Source organism: Phacochoerus africanus, chromosome 2, assembly GCF_016906955.1.
Source record: "Phacochoerus africanus isolate WHEZ1 chromosome 2, ROS_Pafr_v1, whole genome shotgun sequence".
Classification (NCBI taxonomy): domain Eukaryota; kingdom Metazoa; phylum Chordata; class Mammalia; order Artiodactyla; family Suidae; genus Phacochoerus; species Phacochoerus africanus.
The window spans coordinates 223,449,451-223,465,765 of NC_062545.1; the positions used below are offsets into that span (position 1 = coordinate 223,449,451).

The following is a 16,315-nucleotide window of genomic DNA, read 5'->3' on the forward strand; positions in this document are numbered from 1 at the left end:
CCACTGTTAATATTTAGGTACATTTCTCCCAGGCTTTTTGTCCTACATACATATTAATTTGTATATAATTGAACTCATTCTCTATGTACCACAAGGTCCTGAATTTTATTCATTCAACACCGTTATGAATATTCTCCTACATTCTGGTTTCTCATATTTACTTGTTTTTTTGTCTTTTGGTTTTTTTGCTTTGTAGGGCCACACCCTCAGCATATGAAAGTTCCCAGGCTAGGAGTCTAGGCGGAGTTGTAGCTGCTGGCCTACACCACAGCCACAGCAACTAAGGACCCGAGCTGCGTCTGCGACCTACCCAACAGCTCACGGCAACACCAGGTCCTTAACCCACTAAGCAAGTCCAGGGATCGAACCCACATCCTCACAGACCCTAGTTGGGTTCGTTAACCGCTGAGCCACGAAGAGAACTCTGCAGTTTCTCGTATTTCTTGTATTTCTTTATATTGCCTTACTATAATTTATTTGATTCCAGTAATTACTGTTTTGGCAAAAGCGACTTGAAATGTACTCACGCTCTTCAATGAGACAGCTTCTTAATTTGTAAGGACTGCTGCAGAAAATCTAATCAGGATAAAAGAGTCATTTTTTAACCTAAGCCTTTTTTTTTCTTCTCCAATTAGCATTCTCAGTCTAGGAGAGGTCAGAGCCACACAGGATAGAGTGAACTCTTGCATGAACTGTGGCCAGGGTTTTGTTTTTACTACTTCTCAGTGCTTATATTTATGAGGGATTTTACAGCACTTCAGAGCAATCGGGGATTCACTTTTTCATGTTTATGTCCTTTATTCTCAGAATGATAAATCAATTTGCCCTGACACTATTGAAAATATGATTTGAAAATATTTTCCTCTTGTTAGGATGTGCAGTTTGCCAATTCAGGCCAATCCGACCAGCCACTGGCATGGACAGAGAGCTGATAAAGAAGTTTCCACAGTTCCTATGAGGGGCAAGGCCTCACGCCCTCAGCATCCTCCACATGGGCCACTCCCTACGTAACTGCCTGAATATCCTGGCCTTGGAATATTCATTCTTGACTTTGCTGCTAGCTGCATGCTTTTTGGAAAATGTACCAACCTCACTGAGCCTCGTTTTTCATGCCTGCCAAAATGGAAACCTGTTTGCTGCTCTCATGAGTTTGCTGTAAGAAAGAGCCAAGTGGAAATTTCTTCTCCTGTGTATGTGGTAGTTTACAAATTCTTCATAATGATAAAGGTATGAATAGTTATCACTGCTGCTTCAAATTTTATAGTTCCTTTTTGAATCTTGTCCTATTTCATTTTATACATTTTAAAACCTTCTACTTTGAAATAATCTTTTTTTCTTTTTTTTTTTTTTTCAGGGCTGCACCAGAGGCATATGAGGTTCCCAGGCTAGGGGTCAAATCAGAGCTGTAGCTGCTAGCCTACACCACAGCCACAGAAATGCCAGATCTGAGCTGCATCTGTGACCTACACCGCAGCTCACAGCAATGCCGGATCCTTAGCCCACTGAGCAAGGCCAGGGATCGCATCCACGTCCTCATGGATACTAGCTGGGTTCATTAATGGCTGAACTGTGATAGGAACTCTAGCTTTGAAATAACTTCAAATTTACAGCAAAGGTGCAAGAATAGTAAAACGAACTCCTTTAACTAGGTCCATCAATACCTGACATTTTGCTACATTTCCTTTATCATTCTCTCTTCATATACATTGTTTTCTTCGGCACCATTTGAGAGTAGGTTGCAAATATCATGCCCATTTACCCCATAATGCTTCAGGGTATATTCCCTAAGAATAACAATATTCTGTCTCATAGCTACATTGATACAATAATTTAAACGACTGCAATCCCATACTGTAATTTCTTGATAGCAATCCCCCAGCCCCGCTGCAGGGTCCCATCCAGCATAACACACGGCATTTAGTTAGTTACACTTTAATTACTGTTTTAAGATAATGCTTATTTTTCTTAGACGACGAAAATAACATATGCCCAAGGTAAAAAATTTTTAGACAGTAAGAGTAAAATGATACCATTACCTTCTGAGGTTTAACTAAAAGGGCTGCAATCTCCGAGGTGACCACATTAACAATAGTAGTTATGTCGTCTTTGAAACGGTCGGAAAAACGAGTCCTCCGAAAATTGTCCCGTTTGTCCATGTTATGTACATATTGAGCCATGCTTTTCACCTACAGGGAAGATGGGGGAAATGTTGACATGAAAATTGGTGACCTGCTTGTACACTGTGGCAAAGGGGAAAAGCCTGGAAGAAAAGCGCACTAACAATGGACTTTCTAATACTTTATCTGTGCTGGTGGTTGCCCAAGCAGGCTCTGGTCTGCAAAATGCTCCTGACACACAGATGGTTGCCATGGCGGCAGGAGGTGGGAAGGGTGTCCTCTTCTTGACCCCGAGTCAGGGGGCTTCCTTTTCGCTGCTGACAAAGCAAGGAGCTTAATTCTTTAGCCGCAGTGTCACAAGACTCCCCTTCTCTCTACTGGGCAGGCAGACCGAGACTGAGCCCCCATGACCACTGAGGCACTGCCCCACCGTGGCACATAACACATTCGAGAAAAAGGAACTGTTTATGAGACTGTTTTTGATGTGAGCTGAAGTCATTTCTGCCCATGAACTATAGTAAGAAGAGAGCAATGTTCCTCTTAGGTTGAGTTTCAGGTTGAACAGGTAGAGGGAACAGTTCTTCCAGAAACAATACTATAGTACGCTAACAGGAAATTTAATCACTATTTGGAATATTGCCTCTAGGAGAATTACGTTTTGAGTTTTACAAGACTAACTTACCAAGGAGTTCTCATCATGACTCAGTGAAAATGAATCTGACTAGCATCCAAGAGGATGCAGGTTTGATCATTGACCTCGCTCAGTGGGTTTAGGATCCGGCATTGCTGTGAGCTGTGGTGTAGATTGCAGACGCAGCTCAGATCCTGCATGGCTGTAGCTGTGGCATAGGCCGACAGCTACAGTTCCAATTTGACCCCTAGCCTGGGAACCTCCATATGCTCCAGGTGTGGCCCTAAAAAGACAAAAACAACAACAACAACAACAAAAACAAAACCAAACACTAACTTGCCAAACATACATATACAAGTATATATTTCTACTATATATATAGTTTATATTTTTGGCCACCCTGAGGCATATGGAGCTCCCAGGCCAAGGATTAGATTCAACCTGTAGTCTCAGCCTAAGCCACAGCTATCTCCAACCCACTGTGCCAGGCTAGGGATAAACCTGTGTCCCATCACTCCCAAGATGCCACCAATCCCATTGTGCCACAGCAGGAGCTTCACATATTACATATTTTAAAAATATATTTAAAGTATATGTAGTTTAAATAAAAACCTGTATATCAATTAGTGATATGACTAGTAGGACACCAGCTCACTGCCTACCACAATTTTAAGTTAAGATCATGCTTTTTTTTTTTCTTTGTGGTCACACCCATGGTTTGTGGAAGTTCCTGGCCCAGGGATCAAACCTGTGTCAGAGCAGTTAACTCCCATCACATTAGTGACAACACCGGATCCTTAAATCCGCTAAACCACCAGGGAACTCCAAAATCATGCTTATTTTATGGACTTCTTCCAGGGCCAGGATATTTGTGGGTCAGTACAATCCCTTTTGATATAGTCTAATGTTGTATCTTTTTTTTAGTGGAAGATGCTCAGAGCTATTAGGAACAGTCTGATGGGAAAGGCTGGGAGATCTTGTGGCTGGGTGCCCACCTTTCCATAAATTGTCCATACTAGTCTGAGAGTCACTGGCAAAAAGAAAATGGTCTTGGAAGTTCAATCGCCCACACTTGCCTGAAGGTGACCACTTAGGTCAGGGCTGGAAAAAGGGGACAGACAGCATGTATGGGAAACTGACTTTCATTCCCAAGAGTTAAACGGAAGAACTTTTTATGCACTAATAGTAGTTTCTGTTTTCAAAAATGCCGGGCTGGCCATTTCCTTTAGCACCAAAACAGAGATAAAAAAAAATCAAAGAAAAGGTAAACTAAGAAGTAAAAACAGACGGACGGGCTTTATGCGTTTTATGTTTCCAGATAATGCCATAGCCAGCTTGGGGAAGACCTAAGAACATAATAATCCTGAAGCCCAGTGTAAGAGCCATAGTTTCTCTTGACTGTAGAGTCCTTCTTGGCTTAGGACACACAGACGGTGTCTGGGCCCTGCAGAGTCACATGCACTTCGGTAGAGGACCTGAATGAGAGGTGGAAACCGGGCCCAAATTTTTGTCTGACAAAGTGCTTCTCTCACTATGATCCTAACAAAGGACTGAGAGAGACAGAGACAGAGACGAGGCCCCTTTGTGTGGGGCTACCTGTCCCACTTCCCCGCTGCCTAAACCACCCCAGCCCCGGCTTATGGAACTCACTCTTGTATTCAGACTCTACCTGCTGAGTTTGGCCATCCTACAACCGAATAAATAATACTCCAAATACTGTACTTTCAACCAATGGCCCCTTGCCAGACTGTCAGCTACCTGCCAGCTTCTGTGTCTTTTGCATCTCCAGAGCAGAACATCTGGCAGAAATATTAGTGGGTAGTTGGCCATTATTTGTAGGGTGGGATAAGGCAGGAAAATATTTTCCCTATACTGGCCTTTGTGACCCATGAAAAGGACAGGTACCAAGAACCCCTTGGTGCAGAACTTCATGCATGTCCCTGGTAAACTAGGTCACCCTTTACCTCTGCGTTCCCAAAGTCTGGCTCAGCAGTTTCTAAAAGCATGGGGATTTATTCATTAGCAAGTGTGAAATCTGCTCAAGGATTGTGTTTAACAGCTCTGATGCCAAAGTGGTTGTTCATTAGCGCATGGCATCAACACAACTAAAGAGTGTTAAATCGCCCAGGTTGTTGGCTAAGCCCAAGAAGGCTGTCATTCCTTTCTCTTAAAGCTTCTTGGTGTGGGGGGGGGGGAAACCCTGTTTGTTTGTTTTTAGTTTTGCATTAACTTCCTAGGCATCTGTAGGTCAAATGCACAGGCAATGCGTAGAGGACTGAGCACCCTGTCTGAGTCCGAGATCAGTTTCCTTGCAAAGTTCTGGCAGGGGCTGATAGTTTCTATTTGCCTCCACGGTAGCCCCCAGCTCCCTTCCTTGCCCTTCTCCATCTACCTCTGAGCCCCAGGAAGCTGATCTCTATGGACTCCGTCATTTGAGACTCCTTGAACTTGCACTTTTGGTTGGAGTTGGCCAGTGGGAGGTAGCAGGTGGGGTCCAGTGGGAGGGAGAAGAGAGTGGTCTGGGCGCACCTCCACTCCACTGCCCTCAACACTGTGCACTGTGCTTCTTGCAGTGGCAGTGTTTCTCTAAGACTCCAGCTCCTGTCACATAGATGCTCTTCTCTGCCTCAGCTCTACTCTGCCTCAGCTCTCTCTCAGCCCCAGTTACACTGCTCCCTACTTCTTTTTGCTGTTGTTGTTCTTTTAGGGCACCACTCCTGGCATATGGAGGTTCCCATGCAAGGGGTCCAATTGGAGCTACACATCCAAGCTGCATCTGTGACCTACACCACAGTTCACGGCAATGTCGAATCCTTAACCCACCGAGTGAGGCCAGGGATCGGACCCGTAACCTCATGATTCCTAGTCAGATTGGTTTCCACTGTGCCACAACGGGAACTCCTGCTCCCTACTCTTGTTTCTTTAGAGCTAGGAGAGAGAAAGGCTTCTAGCAGCCTCTGTTCCCTGGGTGCCTCATCAACCCTTATCTGCTCCTGTAACCCTGCACATACCCTGGGCAGAGTCCCTTTGATAAATGCTTTTCAGGTATCTCTTTTGAGCAATGCTAATGAGTTTCTGCCAGGACCCTGACAGACGTAGGTTATAACCCACAGAGCCCTGGGTGACCGAGCAACCGGTGTCCTGGGTAATCAGCATGCTGATCAACCCCCTCTAAGCGCTCATATCAGCTGGACTTTCTTTCCAGTGTCTGCATCTGTTAACCACAGGGGACTCCTAGGGGGAAGGAGGGTGATGGGCTTTAGCTTTTGCTTCTCTCCTGGGCCTACTGAGTCCTAGTAAATAAATGTGCAAGATCAAAAGCAATTTTCACCTCTGCCATGGTTCTCAGCTCCCTGCAGTTAGGGGCAGTGGAGCGGTACTGACGAAGACTTTGGTCCACCTGGAGACTCTCCTATGGCCTCCACCCCTCCTCCAACCCCATCTGTAAACTTAGGCTGATGAAAAGCTCCCGCCTGAGGGTCGTCTGAGGATTCTGTGAGATCACGCTCACAGTGCTTACAGTGGCACCTGACATGTGCCCATTAAGATGGTCAACACGTTTTAGATGTCAGGATTTTTCCTCCCTTAGGGATGCGGACTGTTACTGGGATTATATGAAAGACAGAGTCATCATTACATCTGCAGAGAATGCAAACTTGCCTTTAAAAGAGAGCACTAAAATGCCACAAGGCCGAGCAGTGATGAGTTCATTCTGACTGGAATAGAGTAATAATTATAGCCCTGCATTAAAGTTGACTTCAGAATACAAAGGTTTTGCATGTTGTTAGTATGTTGGGCTAAGAAAATGTTGTGTGACTTCCAGCTTCCAAGGAGAAGCAGAACAGCAGAGGACAGGAACCTGGACTAGAGTGTGGTGGGGTCAGGGCTCTGCCCCTCCCTGGCTGAGGGGGCTGGGCAAGCCCCTATTTAGCCTTGGAGTCCTGTGTGTGCACTGGGATAACTGCTTAGGCTCATAATACATAACTATTAATAAGACAGAAGGATGACTAGGTGAAGTGTGTTGAGAAAATGACATGAAACATCTTTGGTTTTTTGTGTGTTTTGTTGTTTTGTTTTGTCTTTTCAGGGCCACACGCGTGGCATATGGAGGTTTCCAGGCTAGGGGTCCAATCAGAGCTACAGCTGCCGGCCTACACCAGAGCCACAGCAATGCCAGATCCTTAACCCACTGAGTGAGGCCAGGGATTGAACCTGCAACCTCACGGCTCTTAGTTGGATTCGTTTCCATTGCACCACAATGGGAACTCTGTGAAACATCTTTGAATTGGGGTATTTCTTTCCTTTGGGACTCTCTTCTATGAGATTCTATGACATCAAATTGAGTGTTTGCTTCATGCCTTTTTAAAGATGCAATATGGTAGATCATCTCAGTTGAAGATTATTTGTATGAATTATCTATAGATGGATTATGACCTGAGTGAATCTTTTTTATGGAGATTCATAAGGTGGGTGGGATGTGTATGTAGAGACAGGATATACGGGGTACAGAGTGGCGGTTTGATACTTTTCATGCATCAAGAGTTTATGGCAAGCCTTTTCCTACTGGCTGCATATTGGGATCCTTAGCTCTGTTCCACATAGAGTGGAGGCAGTTGGGCAACTGGAACGTCAGCCTTGGAAATCATCTCAGAAGACAGGCCCATGTACTGCTGGCTGTCCACTCCTCACTGCACTCAGTATTCTGGGGAGAGTCTCCAGGTCTCCTTGATTTTCACTAAGCACCTGCAGTGATTCTGCTGCAGGCCTCTGGCACTGTGCTCTGAAGAGACATCTCTCTGGCAATATCTTTCTCAGAGGGTGGGAACTTGGTAAAACTCTAATGGATTTGAACCTTGGATGTGCTTCTGCGGTCCGAGCCTGACTTCTTTTTAATTCTACTGCATATGATTTCCCACTGCCGCCCCAATGTGTGTTTTATTTTTATTTCCTTTGACCCTCTTGTTCTCTATGTCCTATTGCTCAATATTGCTCTCTTTTTACTTTGGGCGTGAACTTACAAAGATAAACTAGAGCTCAGGTGGAAATTCTGCCATCTCTCTCTCTTAAAAAAAAAAAAAAGGTGTCACAGAGGAAAGAACCTAGACAAAATAAAGCTAACTCTATCATTAAATCTCAACCCATTCTTTATCTTCTGGATGGTTTGTATGTACATTTTGACGTAGTTAACGTTTTTCATTTAACCTCATTTCACAATACATCTCCATTTACCAACATGGACAAAATGCTTATTCTAGTGGCTTATTGGTAAGATTCTTTCATTTCCAGCATGAAATAGATACTACTATTATTCTCTTTATTTTTAAGTTAAAGAATATCCTGTACCTTTTGCTTTTCTGCTAGAGAATGGATACAAGTTGTGGATAAACAGGTTTACAAGTTTCATTTGCACCCCCCTCAACAAATGCAAGTTGGTGCTTTTACAACACCAAGTCATGTTTTGGGCTAGACATAGGATAATGAAGAAGGTAGATCTATATTCTAGAAATCCAAGAGGCAAGACAGGAAAACAATTATATATTGTGATATGCACTAGGAAGGAAATAAATATGATGTGTAAAAGGAGAATAACCGAGTGAAGACCTCTTGTAGAAGGCAGTCAGAAAAGGCCTCTCAGAGGTGGTGACATTAAGAAGAACCCCAAAAGTGTGCATATAGGGTGATGAAAGGTAGGAAAGAAGCAGAGACTCTTAAGAAGGCTGTGAAGCCGAAAGGGTGGCAGCATCTTCAAGGGACCAAACTGGAAACAGCATGGCTGAAGAAGGAGGGACTAGGGCCCAAGATAAGGTCAGAGATGAAGGGAAACAGAATCATACGAGGGTTTTATAGGCCAAGATAAAAATGTGTGATTTTCAGCCTAGTACACTGAAAATCACTGAAGGGTTTTAAAGAGGGGAGTGTCATTATGGGCTTAACACTGGGCTGTCCTGTGCAGATGGAACAGGCACAGGCAGAAATGAATGCAAGCAGGCAAAGAGGAAGTGATTGTGGAGATGATGGCAGCTTGGCCAGGTTGGGAGCAGTGACGATGGTGAGAAGTGGCAGGTGGAGGTAGATTTTCAAGGTAGAATTGGTAAGATGGGGTGGAAGATGGCTGCAGGGTTGAGAAAGGGTTAAAATTGAAGGAATGAGCCCAGGGTTTCTGCAGGAGCAACTCAGTAGATAAAATGTCAGTTCCTACTAGGAGAAACCTCACTGTCTGTCTGCAATGTGCTTTTCGTGCCCTTTGAGCACAGATATAAGTACTCAAGAATCTCACCAGAAGCTCAAAGAAGAACCAGGAGTATTTGAAGACTGTTTCTTTCACCACTCCAGTGCTGACCACCATCTGCAGGGCAAGCTCCTCATGGAAATGCTGGACAACAAACACAAAAAACCATTACATGTATGCAAGATGTAGTGATGGCCTATACTAGGTGCTTTATTCACCAGCCTCAGTTTTCTTTTAGCCCAGTTGTCATAGCTTGTAGGTACTGATGCACGTGCCCTGGATGTCCCAGACCACAGTGGATAGCCACGCCAGTGCTGAAACAATATGAGACTGGAGGGCATCTGAAGGAGGTAGGAGAAGGCTGGAGGCAGTACGGTACTGGCGAGCTGGGTTTGAAGGACTGGCCCCAGCAGGGGAGCTAAGCTGCTTTCCAGGGGGGAAGCATCCTGGGTACTAGTTGGGACCGGGACTGTCTTAGCTTCCTTCCAGATCCCACCATTAACCCTCTGTGGGATCATGTGTAAGCCATTCCTCTTGGTACCCTCATTTTTCTCATCCATAAACTCAGCTGGTAGCAATGGTTCTCACTCTTGAATGTGCCTCAAAATCCCCTGGAGGGTTTGTGAAGAAACAGATTGCTGAGCCCACCTCCAGACTTTCAGATTCATCAGGTCTGGGGTGGGGCCCAAGGATTTGCATCTCTAACAGGTTCCCAGGTGATACTGATGCTGCTGGTCCAGGACCTCAATTAGAGAACCACTGTCTAGATGGTATCTCAACTCCGTTCCAATTGGAACAGTGTTTGTTTTAATAATCCTGCTGTGGCTTTGTGGAAAATGAGAAGGGCTGGGTTTATGAGTAGATGATCTGCATTCAAAGGCAATGTGGTAGCACTGAACTCACCCAACTTCTAAACAGAGTCAGATGCTTGAGAAGTTCCTCAGCTCCACTTCATTCATTCATTTATTTATTTATTTATTTATTTTTGCTTTTTAGGGCTGCACCTGCTGCATATGGAAGTTCCCAAGCTAGGGGTTGAATAGGAGCTACAGATGCCAGCTTACACCACACCCACAGCAATGTGGGATCCCAGCCAGGTCTGTGACCTTTACCACAGCTCATGGCAATGCCATATCCTTAACCCACTGATCAAGGCCAGGGATTGAACCCACAACCTCATGGATCCTAGTCGGGTTCATTAACCACTGAGACACGAAGGGAACTCCCTCAGCTCCAATTTATGTCTACACTTTTTTTTTCTTTTTTTTCATTTTGCCTTTTCTAGGGCCGCTTCTGCGGCATATGGAGGTTCCCAGGCGAGGGGTCAAATAGGAGCTGTTGCTGCTGGCTTACACCAGAGCCACAGCAACGTGGGATCCTAGCCACGTCTGCGACCTACACCACAGCTCACAGCTATGCCGGACCCTCAACCCACTGAGCAAGGCCAGGAATCAAACCTGCAACCTCGTGGTTCCTGGTCGGATTCGTTAACCACTGTGCCACGATGGGAACTCCTTTTTTTTTTCTTTTTTTTTTTTGGTTTTAGGTTGCTGGCCTACACCACAGCCAGAGCAACTCAGGACCCAAGCCACGTCTGTGATGTACACCACAGCTCAAAGAAACGCCAGATCTTTAACCCACTGAGCAAGGCCAGGGTTTGAACCTGCATCCTCATGGATGCCAGTCAGATTCGTTAACTGCTGAGCCACGACAGAAACTCTATGTCTACACTTTCTGTCAAGTCATCTGACTGCTCCTCCATCTGCTTCCTCACTCCCTCATTTATCTGGATATTGTCAATGCTCTTGACAACAGCTTTGATGGGGAACAAGTTTAAGACTAAAGGTAGGGCAACTGACTCAGTTTGCTGAAGACTGTTGTGGATAATAACAATGTTGCCTGTCATTTTAGTAAACAACAGATGTCGCCTGCTATCCCAGTAAACAACACACATTGTCTGCCATCAAGCCATCAGCCACTGCAACTGACCCGACAGTGCGCCTTGAGGGGAATTCATGTTGGAGAAAAACAGGATACTGGCCCTAGATAGTTGAGACGCATACCAGAGGAATAATTTCAGTGAACCCAAACTCTTGCATCTTCTCATACATAGAAAAGCACTAAAATCATTATATTGAGGTGTCTGTTTTTATCTATAAGTGGTAATCTTTTGATGTTCAGCTAGAATTTTTTTTTCCCAGCAAAATGCCCTATATATCCTGACTCCTCCCTCACCTCACTGGAGCAGTTCCTCAGAGCTGTCTGAGAGGCTTTCGTTTCTGGGCTATAGTCATCAGTATAAACAGAAATCATTGTTCCCATTATGGCTCAGTTGGTTAAGAACCAATAGTATCCAGAGGGTGTGGTGTTGTCGTGGGCTGTGGTGTAGATTGCAGATGTGGCTCAGATCTGGCATTGTTGTGGGTGTGGCTTAGGCCAGTGGGCTGCAGTTCTGATTTGATCCCTAGCCTGGGAACTTCCATAAAAAGAAAAACAAACAAACAAACATAACTCATAACTGTAGGTTGTGTGTTTTTCAGTCAATACTGTTCTGGTCTTAAAATGGAAAGTCCAGCCTCCTAAGGACCCCCTAAGTCCTGGGTAAACTAGGGTTGTTTGGTCATCCTAATTGATAGCCACAATGATAAGTGTGGGCACTTTCTGTGCATTTCATTGATAAAAGCTAGAATAAGTACAGGTGAACTTACTTTTTATTGCTCAATGGATAAAAAAGCTGAAACTACTTTAACACCTTAATATTATACCCTAGAGCACTAGCCTTCATGGATATTAAGTTTTTAAGTCAACACCCAAAGCAAAAATTGATTAGAGTAAAGCTTACCCCTGACAAGCCTTTAAATTCCCTACAATGTACAGTGGGCATGGAACACAATTTACTCACTCTTATGTACAGTGAAATTCAAGAGTTACTCAGCTAAACTGAAAGGAGAAAAATGGAAAAATCTCTGTGCAGATGTTTGTTTTTTTGTTTTTTGTTTTTTTTTTTGTCTTTTTAAGGGCTGCACCATGGCATCTGAAAGTTCCCAGGCTAGGGGTCAAATTAGAGCTGCAGCTGCCAGCCTACACCACGGCCATAGCAATGCAGGATGCGAGCTGAGTCTATAACCTACCCCCACCTCAAGGCAATGCTGGATCCTTAACCTACTGAGTGAGGCCAGGGATTGAACCTGCATCTTCGTGGATACTACTCAGAGTCTTAACCTGCTGTGCCATGACGGGAACTCTCTGGGAATTCTAACTATTAACATCCCCAGATGGTTAAGTGGGGGGAGGGGGGAGCATATGGAAAATGCCAAAGTGTTTCAGTTTGTCACTGGTTCCACTTCACTCTGAGTCAAACCTTTATAACCTTAATATACACTTGGGTGCAGTTGTGAGACTGCAGGGAAGCTCTCTCACCTTGGAGAGGTGCAGGGCTGTGTGTGGATCTAGCAGGTGGCCTAAACTCGCCAGTGATGTTACTTGCTACACCCAGATCTTCCCACTGAAGGAAAGCCATGCTCTCCCGGCTTCGAAGGTAACCTCTGGAAAATAGGTCAGTTTGACTGCCAGGGTCTTACGGCAAGAGGAGATTAGAGGAGGATAAGCTGCTTCTTAAAGTCATTTACATTGCTTACCAGGCAACATTATTACAAGAACACCTTGCTCCAGAGGTTATAGAAAATAGCCAAGCAGCTAAACCCTGTTTGCTGAGCTATTAAGAAACACACTGGCTAAACCATCCTCTGAAAAGAAATGATTCTCTTCTGGTCATTGAAATGCCCAGAAACAAAATCAAAGCAAGGCAATTGTGCCCAGAAGAAATCAGGCCTTGCCTGAAGGAAGCCAGGCTATAGGCAAATCATGTTTGTTGGTTTTTATTTGTTTGTTTTTTGTCTTTTTAGGCTGTACCTGCGGCATATGGAAGTTCCCAGGCTAGGTGTCAAATCAGAGCTTAGCTGCTGCCCTACACCACAGCCACAGCAATGCCAGATCTGAGCCATATCTGGGACCTACACCACAGTTCAGGGGACAGCAGATCCTGAACCCACTGAGCAGGGCCAGGAATTGAACCCACATCCCCATGGATACCACTTGGGTTTGGTTCGTAACCCACTGAGCTACAATGGGAACTCCATAAATCATGGTTTTTTAAGAAGGAAAGGGGTACTTGGAACCAGTCACTGCAAAGCCCAAAGCTAAGATTTAGAGTAAGTGAAGAATTTATTTTTTGCACCTCTCCATATCCTCTTTCACTTTTCCTTTTAGAATTAATCCTTACCTCTCCCCAGAGGTACCAGGCCTGGATTACTACAAAGTCTGCAGCACTGAACCCTGGCAGGGCCTCCCCCAGGGATATTTTCTCTCACTCAGTCCAGAGTGAGCTGTGCTGACCCTCACTCCCTCAGTGCCTGTTTAATACACATTCCCCGTGGTGTTAGCTGTTGCAAAGAGCTTCCTGTGTTATCCTTCCAATCAGCATATTTACATTTTAATAGGGGTCTTGAAAGACACTCAAGATCTTAAACAGCTACTAAAATGTTGAGACTATTGGGTGCCCGCAGAGGAGAAAACTTGAAGCGGTTTTGTTTTTCTTTCTATCTCCCACCCCTTAGACCACACACGATGTGACAACAGTTGGAGAACACTGTTAATATAGAGTTCTGCTGAGCAGTGCAACGGCTTGTCAAGGCTCTGAACTCATAGGTAAGGCTGATTAGAAAGAATTACAAGGAAGCTGTTCATGTTTCAAATTAATGATATCTCATCAGGGCCATTCACTGTGTCGAGGATGAGTTGTCCCCAGCTCTCATTTTACTAAGAAAAGAGTTAATGCAGGAGTTATCAAAGTCTGGTTCCTGACTAGCATCAGCTGGGAACTTGTCAGAAAGGCAGATTCTTGGGCCCTACCTCAGATCTACGGAATCAGAAACTCTAGGGCTAGAGGCCAGTAGTCAATGTATCAAGCCATGCAGGTACTTCTGATGCATGGTTAAATTGGTGAACCACGGAGTTAGTAGGTAATTAGGTGGTTCAAAAATGGAGGATGTGGGACAGGGCTGCAAAAGTAGGGGTGTGTATGTGTGTGTGTGGGGGGGGTAGGAAGGCAGGAACAGGCAGGAGAGTACTTGATGGGGTCTATTTTCAAGCCTAGTGAGAGGCTGACAAATTATCCTCACTCTGCTCTGCTCAGTACCTTTTTGTTGGCTGGCCTTGGAGCTGTTGTTGAACTTGGAGCATCATTATTGCCAGAGCAATAATAAGACATCCGATTGCAGTTGCGATCAGCAATCTGAAATACACAGACCATGACTCAGTAGTCAATCGACAGTGGTCCCCTGGAAAGATGAGCCAATGACCTGGAAATCATAAGCTTACAATTCATTAATGTATTTCTTTCTTCTTTTTTTCCTAGTTACAAAAGTAAAACAGTCGCCAAAAATAAACATAAAACAAAGCAAACGAGGCAAAGTTACACCTAATTTTACTTGCTGCTGAGATATTCACCTATAGTTAAATCCTAGTTAAAAACCTGGGGGTGCCTAATAGTCCCTTCCACTTTCTAGTCTCTGACTTGATTGGAAGAGCAGGGAAAAACAAACAAACAAACTGTGGGAACAGTGCCCCTCTGTGGCTCAGCATGGTACTGCACCCAGTTTCCTCTATACTGAATTTATTTTATTTTTACTTTTTCCTAAACACTGTATTTAATAAATTGTCCAAAAAACCCACTCTTATGAAATGAAGGCCATACTTGATTCTTCTAGTTGGATAAAAATGTCTCCTCTCTACAAATAATTTTTAAAATGTTAACCCAGTTCACATAGAAATTTAATATTTTAACTTCCAATAAAGGAAGCTGTAATAATCAAGGCTGTCAATAATAGCTGCCAACCCTTTCTCCCCCTCAGCGATCTGCAATGATATTGCTAAAAGGGGAGACAGATATGAAATTGAACCATGGTGTGCTGGCAAACGCTTGACAACCGGCTCTTGAAAGGGAGAGGATAACTTGTAGAATTTGCCAGTTCCTGGGCTGTGAATGTTTTCATCATGGCTGATTTCAAGTTCACATGGCATGACTGAATATGGTGTTGGGAAGAGACATGCAGTAGCAGACCACTGTGTACAATTTCCATTGTACAGACAAAATGGGCATAAATCACCTCATGAAAATAGATAATAGTAAAATGAAGTAAAATAATTAAGAAGGGATGAGGTTTGAGTTCCTCCTTTCTAAAGCGGAATAATTTTAGATAACGAACAAGCTGCAAAGATGGTGCAGAGAGCTCCTGGCTACACTTCACCAAGTTCCTCTTAATGTTAATCTCTTACATAATCATGGTATCTTTGTCAAAACTAAGAAATTAACATTGACGCATTAACTATTAACTAAACCATAGACTTTATTCGAATTTCACAAGTTTTTCAACTAATGTCCTATTCTGTTCTAGGATACAATCCAAGATACCCCATTACATTTAGATTACCTTTGTTTTTCATAATCGCTAGTTCATATAATTTAATTTTTAATTACATCTGTGTTTAACAGCTGGTTCAGAAAATTCCTGAACATTTAACCAGGAGCTCTCAGAAATTGCTATGAGCCAGCTCCAGCTCACCCCTGGGTATTTCACATGGTGCAACCTATAGATCATCAGACTCTCTAAGAGGGGCTCTATAGATGACTCTTAAGCTCATCCAGTGTTCAAATTTCTACAGAGACAGGAAAACCAGACTCAAGGCAGGAGCAGACTTGCCCAGGAGCACAGGGCTGGGTGACCAGACCCAACCCTGGGTCAGATTTTCAGTCTCATGACCTGCTGTCTCAAGTGGGTGGTTTGTGCACGGAAATGATGTCAAAACCTAGAGAGTCTGATTTATCATCATCAGAGGAAATGACATTATTCTGAAAGCTAAGCCACCCTGAGGCCACAGATAACCAGAAAGAAAATTCAGATTAAGAATTCATGGTAGCTTTGCGCGTATATGAAAAACCATTGAATTATACCCTTTAAAAGGGTGAATTTTATGGCATGTGAATTATATCACAATTAAAATAAATTTCCAATGAGAGACATTCTACAAAATACCCAGCCAGTACTCTTCAAAACTGTCGAAGTCCTCAAAAACAAGGGAGGTCTAAGAAATTGTCACAACTCAGAGGAGCTAAGGAGACATCACTATAAAAACTGGAGTTCCTGTCATGGCTCAGTGGTTAACGAACCTAACTAGTATCCATGAAGACGTGGGTTCGATCCCTGGCCTCACTCAGTGGGTTAAGGATCCAGCGTTGCCATGAGCTGTGGTGTAGGTAGCAGACACGGTTTGGATCTC

General features: G+C 44.0%; 1 protein-coding gene across 4 annotated transcripts in view; it reads right to left on the reverse strand.

The window, feature by feature from the left end:
- The window catches only part of DOCK8 (dedicator of cytokinesis 8), a 233,153-nt gene that overhangs the window by 58,577 nt on the left and 158,261 nt on the right, over positions 1–16,315 (reverse strand). For all 4 annotated transcript variants that reach the window (XM_047767727.1, XM_047767728.1, XM_047767730.1 and 1 more), the window contains 3 exons: positions 14,175–14,270; positions 9,026–9,121; positions 2,037–2,186 (listed from right to left, as the gene is read on the reverse strand). In XM_047767727.1, coding sequence (XP_047623683.1) covers positions 2,037–2,186; positions 9,026–9,121; positions 14,175–14,270 — 342 coding nt within the window. The remainder of the gene's footprint in view (positions 1–2,036; positions 2,187–9,025; positions 9,122–14,174; positions 14,271–16,315) is intronic.